The sequence below is a fragment of the Aulonocara sp. 'chitande type north' Nkhata Bay genome, linkage group LG9, assembly GCF_057382095.1.
Source record: "Aulonocara sp. 'chitande type north' Nkhata Bay isolate Kocher_YH1m ecotype deep benthic linkage group LG9, A_spYH_male_GT1.1, whole genome shotgun sequence".
In the NCBI taxonomy this organism is placed as follows: domain Eukaryota; kingdom Metazoa; phylum Chordata; class Actinopteri; order Cichliformes; family Cichlidae; genus Aulonocara; species Aulonocara sp. 'chitande type north' Nkhata Bay.
In genome coordinates, this window is record NC_141352.1 from 32,326,892 (window position 1) to 32,339,741 (window position 12,850).

Consider the following 12,850-nt stretch of genomic DNA (forward strand, 5'->3'; position numbering starts at 1 on the left):
CCCACTCAAAAATTGCAGAAAAATATGAAGGAATTATTTGTTTTTTACTTTTGTGGATACTATTTTTAGAAGCTGCTTTCATAAGCGACAACATTTAATACAAAGATGTAAAATTCAAGCAATTAATCGAGGTTTCGGCACTACAGTCAAATAATGTTTTATACCCAGCTGACTTTACATACTCTGATTACACGTAATTTGTTGCACAAGCTCAACATTAAAATGTATTAAAATTAATGGAAATAAAAGCTTTGATCTGATATTTGATATTTGAGGGCCAAGAATCAAGTCTTGACTGTCCTCTGTCACAAATCTGCATCTGAGGTAGCAACTTTTATTAGTGGCACAGAGTAGCAGACTTACTTAATGCTGATGGCGTACTCTGTGTACTCTCTGCTGCGATGGCGCACCAGGTAAGTGCTGTTGACTCTGTTGATAAGCTCCGCCTCTGCCTGCAGCCTCTCCATAGGGCCTGCAAACCTACAGCACAGCAGCCAAACAGGTCCAGTTGTAAAAAAGACTAAAACTCCGACTACATGTGGATAAAAGAAGGTGAAAACAGCACAAAGTGGGAGGGCTGTTTGGTGAACCTACCAAGGTTGAGAGGAATAATCGACGGGCTTCGGGACCTGAAAAAAAACACGAACACGTGTTTTTGTTATTCTCACGATGCTGACACTTATCAGACACAACGCAGACAAACCACTCCAATAAAATCTTGGTGCCTGTTTAAAAGCGAGTGCATCGCTCCTCTATAAAACACAAGCTTTTCCACTGTGCAACCTCAATAACACAGCTTAATGCACTTCTTATCTTTACAACAGTGAGATAAGGTGATAACAGTTTGTTATTTACTGGAGGCCTCATGTTCCTAAGGCAGCTGGGACAGAGTCTGATTTTCATTTTATCAAACAGAACATGACAGTCCAGCAAAACAATTCATAGTTCCCTCGTGTCGGTGAAGATGCATGGAATTTTTCCTTCCTTCCTTCTCCGGATTAGTCTGAACAACATGAAGCATTGCTTGTTCCTTAAAAGATCATTTTGTACTTTGCTTAAATTAAGTGGTGAACTGCTCCTCGTGCTTTAAATATAGAAGCTTGTGGGTTGTTTTTCTACTTTTGCCAGGTAAAATAAGCGTAATTCCCAATTATCTCCACACGCCTGGTGAATAAATGTAGCCAAATGTGAGTTAGAACTACAAGAGGACTGGAAGGAAATGCTACTTACGCAGGGGCAAGGCTTCACAGCATCGCTTGGAAAGAAGCCAACCTCTTTCGTTGACAGGATTTTGCCCTGAAACCACACAGAGATAATTGCGTTACATACATCTGGCTGACTGCATCTCTATAATTCAGGAACAATTAGCCTTGCAACGCAGCGGTGCAAATTTACACCAGCAGTTATCTATTGTTTAAATAATTCCTGGCATGAGGAATAAAACAGGATGACTTCCTTATTCCTCCCATGGCGAAGACTCTTAAAGCTCAGCGTCTTGATTTACTAACAGTGGGGAGATGCAGTCCAAATAAACACGAGTTTTGTGGAAGCCAGAGTGCATCCGTCTCCCTCACACAGCGCAGTCGTGACGCCGTGTGCTAAAAAGGCAGGCGTGCAGAAAACAAAAAAAAAGTGCACGCGGCGTTGTCACTTTACTGTGTGCGACACAGAGGCTTATAATAATTATAGTACCTGAAGCATTCGTTGATATTTTGCATATCCACCTGCCTATGTAAAGCATAAATGCACGAATTCGGCTCTCTTACGGAGAAGAACGCATTATATTTATATAGATGCAGAAGAATGACCAAGCCAACAGCTTTAGCACCACTAAGCTGTATATCAGCTGCCTCCTGACTGTCACCCCCACCAATCAGAGTTTGATGTTTTAGGGGTGTCCTAGGTGTTAATTAGGTGTCTGAGGCGGCCCACCTTGGAGGCAGACTAGCAGCGAAGTCTATTTTTTTCAATGCTCTGGTCATCGCTGCCACCTCAGGACGTTGTATCAGCTCTTGCATAAAGCAGTGCTTTCTGCTGCATGGCTGCTAAGAGTTTGATAATGTTTAGAGCCGGTAACATTGACAGAGTAAACAGATGGTTGCTATTGAATGAAATGAAATTACAGGGATCGATTCTATTTGTCACACAAGCCCAGAACAGAAATGATTACGGTCTGTTTGCCACAAAGGTGATGGATATTGAATGCATACTGGCTGCCAGGCCGTAGCTGCCTCCAGTAAGCCTTTTTACACACAGTTAATTGAATTCTTTATCTATTTTGTCTGTTTTGTATGAACCGCAGTAAGAGTTGTTGGATTCCAAACTGATTATAATACAATAATAGTTTGCATCAATAAGACGCCCTTTTGAGCGCCTCAGGTAAAAATCTTACATCTTGTATAATTATTATGATGACTTTTATTCAGCTTCACGTGGACAGAGTAAGTGACTGCTACATGGCGCTGCTGCGACTTTTCAAGAAACTGTTTATCTTCCCTCCTCTTGCGAGGCTTAAATCGCATGTGCTGCTTTCGCATAATAATAATTGCTTGCTTAACTCATGAAACGTCCACAAACATATATTTGACCGATGAGGAAGTAGATGAACAGGACGTAGCTACAAACTGTGTCTTATCATATATTATTCTAAAACCATTATGAAATATTAGGCGGGGATAAAGGTTAGATGGAGCGACAGTAGGGGGGGGAAATTGAAGATTTAAACACAGCGCGTCCATTTTACAGTTCTGCAAAATGAGTGATTAAGAGATAGCGTGACCTCTGACCTGCCACCAGGGGCTGTGAATGTCGGCGCAGATTAATTCAATGATGTCACCCGTCTGGATGTGGAGCGCTGGACCTGAAGCGGGGCTTGGCGATCCAAAGTAGTTCCTGATTACCAGCATCTTGGGCAGACCTGCAAGATGGACAGCATGAGTGAAACTACTGTCTGAAAAATGTGAACAAACGTGTCTTTCGATATATTATAGAAATTAGATACAGGTCTACAGATTAGTGGTTGGAACCTGAGAGGGAGCGACGGTCATTTCTATGTCTGGTAAATTAGTCTGGAAACCTAAATATTAGCCGTCATGGAAACAAAATACTGATTATACTGACTGATCTATAATTAATCCTGTAGACCAAGGTACAACTGTTTTAAAGTGAGATCATTTTTATGAAACTTTTATGTAACACAAACAAATTAATTGATCAAAAGTAATGCCGTGACCTCAAGTCTGAGAGTCTGAGTGAGTCTTTGTTCTACTAAACTATTCATGGCCCCATTACAGGTGGTAATGAGAGGAGTATACATTTGTACACACACACACACACAGATGCAGCTCTTGTCAGCAGTGCACTGCCCTTGCAAATCATCTCGACCCATTATTCATTATCATATTCCAGATAAGCAACAGTACACCATGGAGCATGGCAGGCTATCGAGCCCTCAGATAAAAGATAAGCAGCAATGAGCCCTGTTTACTGCTTAATGATGTTTTCTGCTAGTTTTCACTGAATTCCAGTCAGACACATCTTGTCGCATTAATGAGATGTGATGAAAAGTAATTTGATGTGACTAATACAGTAACACCGCTCAAAAAAAACCAAAAAACCACTTCCTTATTTTCCCGACTATATTCAATCATGTAGAGCGCACATTTTTCTTCGATTAAACTGCACCAGTCCAGGGTGAGATATTTACTCCAATATACAGCAGTAAGGTTTACTCGTGCACTAAAAAGTGGAGTACATCACAATCAAGCTGGATTTGCTGTCAGCAGGCACTATTTGATTTCAATACCTTATTAATCCTATTATCCACTGAGACTGAATAATTTGTCGTTATGAAGCATCCGCCCATGCCAAGCAAACAAATCCCAGGTTCGTATCATTTCCAACACAATCAAATGAACTGTGCATTTCTTTCTTTGCCTTATCAGGTGATAATGTTCTGGAGTATTATGATAAAGAAAAATAAATTAATAATAAAGCGATAGCACGAAGAAAGACGTAGGGCTACAGGCAAACAACAGAGAAGTCAACAACATTGTATTGAAAGCTAATACTGTACATCTCTATCTGTTGTGCTTCTCTTTCAGGATCTGTTCCAGTGCTGTAGCACTGTGGCTGGCAGCCTGACATGTGCGATCTTGCCTGAATAGGACTTCTAAAGACACAGGGCCATGGAGAATTGAGTCTCGGGGGCATGAATTGCATTCCTATCCACACAAGGACAGCGTGTTAATGCACCTTTGAAAATAGACAAAGAGAGGAGCATTGAAATATTATGAAACGCCGAGGGCTGGGGCAATCAAACGCCTATTGATTTTAATGCGTCTTCAGTCAGAAATGATTTTCTGCAGCATAATGGATGGAGGGGTGGAAAAATGAGTGTTGAAGCCAGGTTTATAAGAGATTAGAGCCCCTTGGTGCAGTTGTTAGTCATGTTCTTTTGCAGAAAGATTGAGAGACAGAAATCAAAAAGAGGGAGACAGGCATATGTGCAATGGCTACATTTACTGTAGGTGCAGGAGTAACTTTGCTAGCTAAGTTATGCATTCTGGGTTTGGTCTTCTTCAGTTTAACAAGGCTCTTTTAGTTATAGATTAAGACTGAGCTGCAATGGCAAAACCACTTAACAGCTGCCTGGCGCACCTTCTTCTTTCACTAAGCAAGGTTGCCTCTACTTCGAGGAAAAACACAAGCTGACACCACGCCAGCGGCATTTCACGCAAACCTACTGCCAATCCTGATGAACCACTTAATTATTAAGAAATATTTTCTGGGTGATCTCGTTATGTAAAGTCGGGGGAGAACGCAATCACGAGGAAGCCCAGCACGGACTAAAAATAACCTCACGAGGACACGACGTGGTTGTTTTTGTTTTTGTCTTTGTTTATATGGCAACTCGGTCGGGACGCTAAAGGAACAAGACGTGAATGACAGTCAGAACTACAATTACACTGGAACTACAAACGATGCTGGGTTTAAACGTTGATGGAAACATTGGTGAAGATGCAAGAACACTTTCTGCCTTTACTCATCTTAATCCAGCATGTAGTCTAATAGTTCACATTTACGACGTTTTATTTGAAGCCCGACGGGTTATCTTTTATTTTTAGTGTGGTGTGATGATTGCACGGTTACAAAGTATCTTATTCATCTCTTATTTTGATACATAGCTACTTTGTAAAATGATCCCTCCTCTGATTGGTTAGAGAACATTTACAAGTCAATAACATCTCTTTTCCCGCTACGTTCTGCACAGTTACGTGGTGGACTGGGATGAATATGTTATTTCTGGTGCTCAGATGACTCTGTGTCACCTTATTGAGAAAACAAGTTGTTGTGTCCGGACTCACAGGAACTGAAGTGACATGGTTGATCTTAGTAAAAGTCGATAACTTGTGTGGTGCTAAAAATAATATCGGGAAAATGCTATTAAACAGTGTTATCTGGATATTCTGTGAACTAGCAATTTTTTTATTTCAATTGATGCTGTTTATGTTGTCTGTTCTCCTTTTATCCTCTCTTCAATCTGGTGTCTTTTCGCCAAAAATGTATCTGACATTGGTTTTGTCACTATCACATGTACCTTCAAATACATGAAAATGCAACACATTTGTTTTTGTTCTTGGTTTTGTTTTCACAATGCCAAAGTCATTTTTAGTGTTTGTCTTTCAGGCATTTTTTGTTTTTCCTTGTTTTTGTTTTCTCTTGTACTTTTTTACCTAATCCATTAATAGGTTTGTTGGAAAAATATCTTCACATCAGTACAAAAGTTTAAAAGATTGTTATGTGAAGTCCTAAAAGTCTGCGTTTAAAGGGTCTTTTTATGTTCATCATACTGTTGACATAGATCGACAACAATAGCTTGACTGTTGTGACACCCATCAAGTGAAACATTAGTAAACAAAGCTTGTTCAGCCTATACAGCCTACAGTATACAGCAGGCTGACAGACAGTATTAGTGCATCTCAATAGCTGTCTAAGATGAATAATTTCCCTCCTGAGTAAGGACAGATGGCATATGCGAGGTAGTGGGATGTTGGGAGATGTGAAATTTTCTTACCTGGATCTCGATCTTTGCCCTGTAAACATACAGAAACATCGTTAGACATAGACTTACAGGGACGGACTAACAACATTTTTTTTGTATTCATTAAATGCATTTTGGGTCAAAGTTCATCAGTTTCTCCATCTCAAGCACCTAAACAAGCAACCTGCATCATTTTGTACACGCTTCAAAAATAAATCAGTTATGAAACTTACTACTTTACACATTAAGTGTGAAGTTGCATTGAATCTGGCCTGCTAACCCCCACATACAGACCTTATATGGTTAGACTGGCATAGGCTCATGTCTCATGACTCCAGGAGCAAGTTTTAAAGTTGCAGAAATAATTAAACCTGTGCTTAAGAGCATTTCTGAATCAGAACCAGATATAAACAAACTTCAAAAGTGCACAAAACTCTTAGCCACAAAGTACAGTTTCAGCCACAGCCACAGTTGCTGTCATACTACTAAAGTAAAGTGCTGCAAGCAGTTTAATTTCCTGCTTGGGGTTACTTGTAAGCATTGTAGCAGTAAAGTGCAAAACAGTTTCAGAAGCAGCACACACAACTCGAAAAAAAATCTCCCCAAACATTCTAGTTTGGCATCAGGCAGGGCTGCAACAACTAAAGTCAATTGGAGTCTCCTTGGCAAATAGCTGCAGGAGAGAGCAGTTTTCAAAGTGCAGCAAAGCTTTGGAGAGGAGACAAACAGCAGACACACACACACACACACATAGCAGAAGCTCACCTGAGTTCTGACGGAGCCGGAATCTGAAAGAAGTTTGAGAACAGGCATAGTGAATGACGGGTTAGCGGGTGCACGCAAACACTTGCACACACTCATCGGTACAAGGCAACACTCCCTCATTAGTGGAGAAGGCGGACGCTCATGTCTGACCGCGGCTCACTTTGTTTTGCTGCGCTGCCACTACCTGACAGCCAGAATAAAGGAGGTAACGAAGCAGGGGGTGGGGAGGGAAGGAGCGAGCGAGCAAGCAAGGAGGTGGGGTGTGGTGGGTGGGGGGGTAGACCTGTGGGTTTTGCTCCACCAGTTTCTTTCATTGGCTCCCTCTGGGATGGGTTACACCCCTCTGTGCATGCACACAACCGCATGCCTGTGCACACACGCAAACACACTTTGGTACCTGTGCAAACAGAACTATTGCATACCTCCACAGGCGGGCTAACTGGCAGAAAGCCACAAATATACGCTCTGTACCTAAAGCACCTGTGCACATGCAAGCAGGGTTTACACATACGCACGCCTCCCTCAGTTCCTAAAGTGAACTATGACCTGTTATGCAAAATCACAGCGAGTGAGCTGATAACAGGGACAAATGCAAGTAAACAATGGCTTATCTCTCTCCCTCTTGCACGCACAGACAGATACACTCAGGCAGCACAAAAACGTTCGTTCACTGTGATTGCGTGTTTGCACACGTAGCAAAACCTCTGGTGTATTGATATAAATAAATAAATAGAATAAAGAGCTAGCTAATATATAGGATAACTATAAGAAGAAGTGGACCACTTCTTCTTATAGTTATCCTCTGCAAGGAAAGTTCCACATCTCTTACAATATTTTGATATAAGTGTGCTATGAAATGCTGGTCCACAGCCCTGCATATATTCCCTGCACCGGCAGAGGTTGAATACTGTGTGGAGTAATGAGAGGGCGAATTCAAGCCAACATCCCAGCCACTGGTGTCGCCCCAATCTACTCAGGTACACAGTGTGCCCAGGTGGGCCTGGCAGTGGCGTTATTGCCTCTGCGACCTGATAGCACCATGACAGATGCCAGGTCCAACAGGAGCTGGCAGCTTGCCACGGGGAATACAAACACACCCTCATGCAATTGCAACAGGCTGTTTCAGGCTGTAAAAATTGCTTGTAAAAATATTGTGCAGAGTTTTTTTCGTGCACTCTCAAAACCTAAAAAAGAAACTTAAACAAAGTGAATTTAGTTTTTCGCCCCTTCGCGCTCACTTTGAGACAAACACACACGCATAGACACGCACGCACTCACTCACGCACGCAAAGGACAACATGTTGGGTTTCTGAAGGCCTTTGTTTGATTCCACATGTCTGAAGTTTTCCCTCCATGTCTCTCAGAGCTGTCAGCGCTTCTGCACAGGGAGCTGAGTGACAGATACACAACAGGGGCATAATAACAAAGTCAGGAGTTTCTTAAACTCCTCAGTAAAACTACTATTAGGTTTGGGGAATATGTGCAATGACACACAGTGAGCTTCAGAATGAGCGACTGCAGTAGCGATCGAATACGTGGATGACCTTGGTGCAGAGGCGCAAGGACACGTGCAAAGTAACAAACCCTCGTCCTGTTTAGAATGCCACAGTGCAGCGCTTTCTTTTTTCAAATCGCACCGCAACAAATCCCACCCATGCCCATAAGTTGTCACAAGACACTCGTACATCAGGTTTTATGCGCCACTTTGCGTCATCTGTCATCGTGTTAATGCGGCCATAAAGGTGCAGTGCTATTCGTGCAATTAGATTTACTGTCTCCTCTTAAAAACATTTCACTCGGTGACGTGCAGCTGTGAGTCGCGTGGTGCAGAAGTTTTGCAGACTCGATCTGGGGTCGTGCAATAAACTTACCTGTTTTTCCACAGCAGCCGAAACGGCCCAGGCATTCTTTATGGGCACCTAGACCACACTTGGAGCACCAGTAGCCCTGGTAAAAGACGCCCCTGCAGACACAGGAAAGTTCATCATAAGAATACATGGCAGTCACAAACAGGGGCAGTAATGCCTGTGGAGGAACAAAATAATCGGAGCTGCGTGTTTGCAGGCGGTCAAAGGATTCAGTGTCATGTGGAAAAGTTCGCTGCCTTTTTTTCTGTCAGTTTGTATAGTTTGCAAAGCGACCTGTGCAAATAATTTATACTGACTGACGCTGCAGCACTGCCTTTCCATTTCATTTAGGGGTGCTGTGAAGTTTGACATTTATGGCAGCTTGATAGTGTAACCCTGAGGACTGTGGCGATCACCTTACTTCCATTTGCACCAACATGACTTGTGACATTTGGGGTGTTGAGTGAAATGCCTCATAAACAATTGGGGGGGAGTTGCCAGTTTAGTTGAAGGGCAGATTGTTTCAAATTTGTTACAATTACTAACTTCTTCCTCACCTATTTTAAGCGTCCATGGATTGAGGATGCCAATTGCTCAGCAGATGGCTAAGCCACCAGAGGGACATCGAGATATACAGATAAAACAGTCGCTGATCTTATGTGTGTGGTCACATGGTTGATCTGACACGAAGCATTAACAGTAGACAAGGCCTTGAATGTAAGCTCTATGATACTTCAGCATTCAACCAACCATGATCACGGTCTCCTCGTGACCATTTTAGATGTAAAGTATCATTTTATCTTTTTACAAGTTCCTAAAACACGGTGTAGAATTTTCATGGCCACCCTGACCTTTGACCTTTAATCATTAAAATCAAGTGTGCTTATCCTTAAGCTTGAGTCCAAGCTAACGTTTTTCACTGTGTTTCTGCTGCACACTGTTTATGGGAATAGGATGGAAGGACAACTCTAAAAAACATAACGAGATGAAAGCAAAGACTTATTTTCTTATTTGGAGAGCGAAGCAGGAAAGCGAATGTAACCTCTTAAGCCCTCCTTCTACCTGAAGAAACATCAGCGACAAGCGTAAGACAAAAATAAACAACCTTGAGCTCTGCGAGTAACATTTAAATTAAATTCTGAAATACAATAAGCCTTCTTATCCTCATCATTGGACCAAAGAGAAATTTAAAAGCAACTTTGTATTTGGAGAGCAAATAAGAGCAACTCAGCAAACACCAACATTATTTCAACTCTTTTAACACCAAACCCACTTGAATCAAATTAGTGTTTGGTGGCCTTTTCACTAAAGGTGACAGCCTTTGACAAATGGTGGCAGCTACAATAATAACAGGTACACCATGGTCCCAGTCCAGGGACATCTGAGATGTAAAGCATTAAAACACGAGGAGATCACGCTTTGTCTGTCGCAGAAAGAAGCCAGTGTTACAATAGCTCCCCTGCTCTCACGTTAACCTACAGATAAAATTGATGCAAGGTTAAATTCACAATCATCTAAACATTAGGCAGCAGAAGAGAAATGCTGTCGATCCAAAAATGGACTTTCTTACATCAAAATTTTGTTTCGGCCCTGAGAATTTCTGCCAAAGTAATCTCTGTATCTTCCACAGGCAGACACAGAATGCAAATGAGCATGTGCAGAATAAGTGTAATCACTCTGGCTTCTTTCTGCTTTGAGGAATTTGGTGTGTTACAATTACCCACACTCTCCCCTACACAAGGTAAAGTAGATCCCAGTCTTGTTTAAGAAATACTTTAAAGTTTTAGAAAATAATCTTACAGTCACAGGATAAACGTGACTTCTCAGTGACTCCATTCAAATGCATACACACAGCTAGAGATAAATGAAGAGCTCTGGAACAATAGCCGTAACACAATACTCTAAAGGAAGAATAACTATTAGAGGAAAAACTTGAGGTATGATAAAAGATGCAGTCCAGCGTCCTAAAAAAGAAAAGATACACTTCAGACATTTTTATTATTCTGTTGGTGAATCTGCTGCATGGCTCTGTATATTCACAGTGCAATAATCTTGTCCCCGTTCCACATCCATTGCCTTGAAGAAGTGCTGAAGTGTGACAGACATTTTTCTTCACCGTCTGTGGAAGGTGAGACCACTCAGTCGTTCCCACTGTGAGAGAGACCATGAGCCGCGGTCCTTTGGGTGCCGATACCATTCAGTGAATTCAAAAGGAACTTTGTGTAGCCAAGGCACATGTGCAGAGAAAAAGAGGGGTACACTGGAGAGGAACAGGAAGAGCCGAGGTCTTTCAAAGGAATCCTGACAGTTGTCTGAAGGGAAAGGGTCCACAGCGCCTCAGTCTTTATGTCTGCCAATAGCCTCAAAGCAGATTTTGTTCTGCTTGTACAGTGTGTGTGTGTGTGTGTGTGTGTGTGTGTGTGTGTGTGTGTGTGTGTGTGTGTGTGTGTGGGATAGCAATCTCTTACCTAAGCAGCATGTGGCAAGAATTGCAGGAGGTGATTCTTTCAAAGGTGTGCATACGAAATTCATGGTGGTTGTTGGTCGCATTCTCTGGCCGAATGTTGGATCTAAAAGAGATACAATGCACGATAAATACTAGATTCACAGACATCTCAATTTACTCCGTATAAACCAGGCACATCGGGCACTAATGTAATGCTAAACTGCAGCTTTTGACACCACTGATCATTCCGTTCTTACTAACAGATTACAGAAATGAGATGGCATCACTGGTTTTCATCATACATTGCACTTACTTAGAATTCATATTAACAACCTCATCTGCACCCCTTCATACGTGGAGTCCCCCAGGGCTCAATCCTAAACACATTCTGTTTTCTTTATAAATGTTACCCTGGGTCAGGACGAACATGTATAAAGGCTGATAGTGTCCAATTATGTGTGTTTTTTCTATCTTGGTATGTTTTTACTGTATTGGCAGTGTGTTTGGGATCATTGCTATGCTGAAAAACTGAGCCACTGCCAATCAGAGGCTCTCCAGATGTCATTGTATTGTATTGGTGGATCAAAATCTGAAAATACTGAGTTCAAAATTCTATCAATTTTGAAAGACCTCCAGCGCCACTGCCTGAATACAGCCTCAACCCATGACAGAGCGTCCACCAGATTGCTACAGATTGTTCTAGATACTAACTATTGTACCTCACTACTGACCTCCTCCATACATTCAATAGTTTGAACCAAAAGTTTCAAATTAAGATCTTTTGCAAAAGATTTTCAGTCATGTTCTTATCAAATTTGGCATAGCGCAGCCTACTTCAGTTTTTTTCCACATTTCTAAACATTATTTATCTGTTTCTTTAGATACTGTTTGCTACTGAAGTGGAAGACCTCTATCTCTAATTTTTTGTTCTCCACTTGTCTAATTTCCTCAACTTTTTTGAGGGTAGACTGCACACCATGCAGAGATGCAAGTCTTTGGCTAATAGCTCTTTGGGAATTAGCTTGTTGTTACAAAATTACCGTTTTATTCCTGTCAAACTGTGTAATCTTTGGCATTTTTCATAGATTCAACAAAAAAATGGGAACAAGTTACATGTAGGAGGCTAGTTACAAAGTGCTAAAGATACCATTAAAATTGATTATTTGCTGAGGTGTCTGGAATCACAATTTAAAAAAATAATAATAAAGAAGTGCGACTCCATGGAATTAAAAAAAGAGGGGTAGCTCAAGACTTTTGCACAGTACTGCACAACAAACTTTTGTTTAACTCTAAGCCTACAAGTTATGGATGTACCTGATTAGCAAAAATCAAACTATAATATACAATGACCACTCTTCAGTCAATTAGTGAATGAAAATTAATTCTTGCTTGCTCCCCTATTTGTTACACTTTCCAATCAGCTGCGCTCTTTGATGAAAATGTCAATTTCAAAGAACAAAAAAGTACATTTTTTCCCCCCACTTATAATTGCAGCCAACAAACTCCTCCATGGCTACAGCAACATTTCCCTGACACGCTTCTTTGAAGTGGGAAGGAGAGAATTGCAAGCACACAGCCAAGGTCTACTAGGAGTGAACACGGGAGGTGTACTCGGCCCCTTGGGACATGGTTGCATGGGTGGGAGTACAGAGGAAAGCAAAAAGGAAACAAGAAAAGAAAGACATGTCTCAGCTTTGTCCATATATTTATCTTCCAGAGGTCATCTCTTTGTTTTCGGCATAAGTGTTT

General features: G+C 41.5%; 1 protein-coding gene across 2 annotated transcripts in view; it reads right to left on the reverse strand.

Moving 5' to 3' along the window:
* Window positions 1-12,850, reverse strand: part of vav3a (vav guanine nucleotide exchange factor 3a) — a 90,240-nt gene that overhangs the window by 12,764 nt on the left and 64,626 nt on the right. For both annotated transcript variants that reach the window (XM_086307001.1, XM_086307002.1), the window contains exons 16-23: window positions 11,124-11,225; window positions 8,680-8,771; window positions 6,809-6,831; window positions 6,077-6,095; window positions 2,787-2,917; window positions 1,231-1,296; window positions 595-629; window positions 364-480 (exon numbers count right to left, since the gene is read on the reverse strand). In XM_086307001.1, coding sequence (XP_086163127.1) covers window positions 364-480; window positions 595-629; window positions 1,231-1,296; window positions 2,787-2,917; window positions 6,077-6,095; window positions 6,809-6,831; window positions 8,680-8,771; window positions 11,124-11,225 — 585 coding nt within the window. The remainder of the gene's footprint in view (window positions 1-363; window positions 481-594; window positions 630-1,230; window positions 1,297-2,786; window positions 2,918-6,076; window positions 6,096-6,808; window positions 6,832-8,679; window positions 8,772-11,123; window positions 11,226-12,850) is intronic.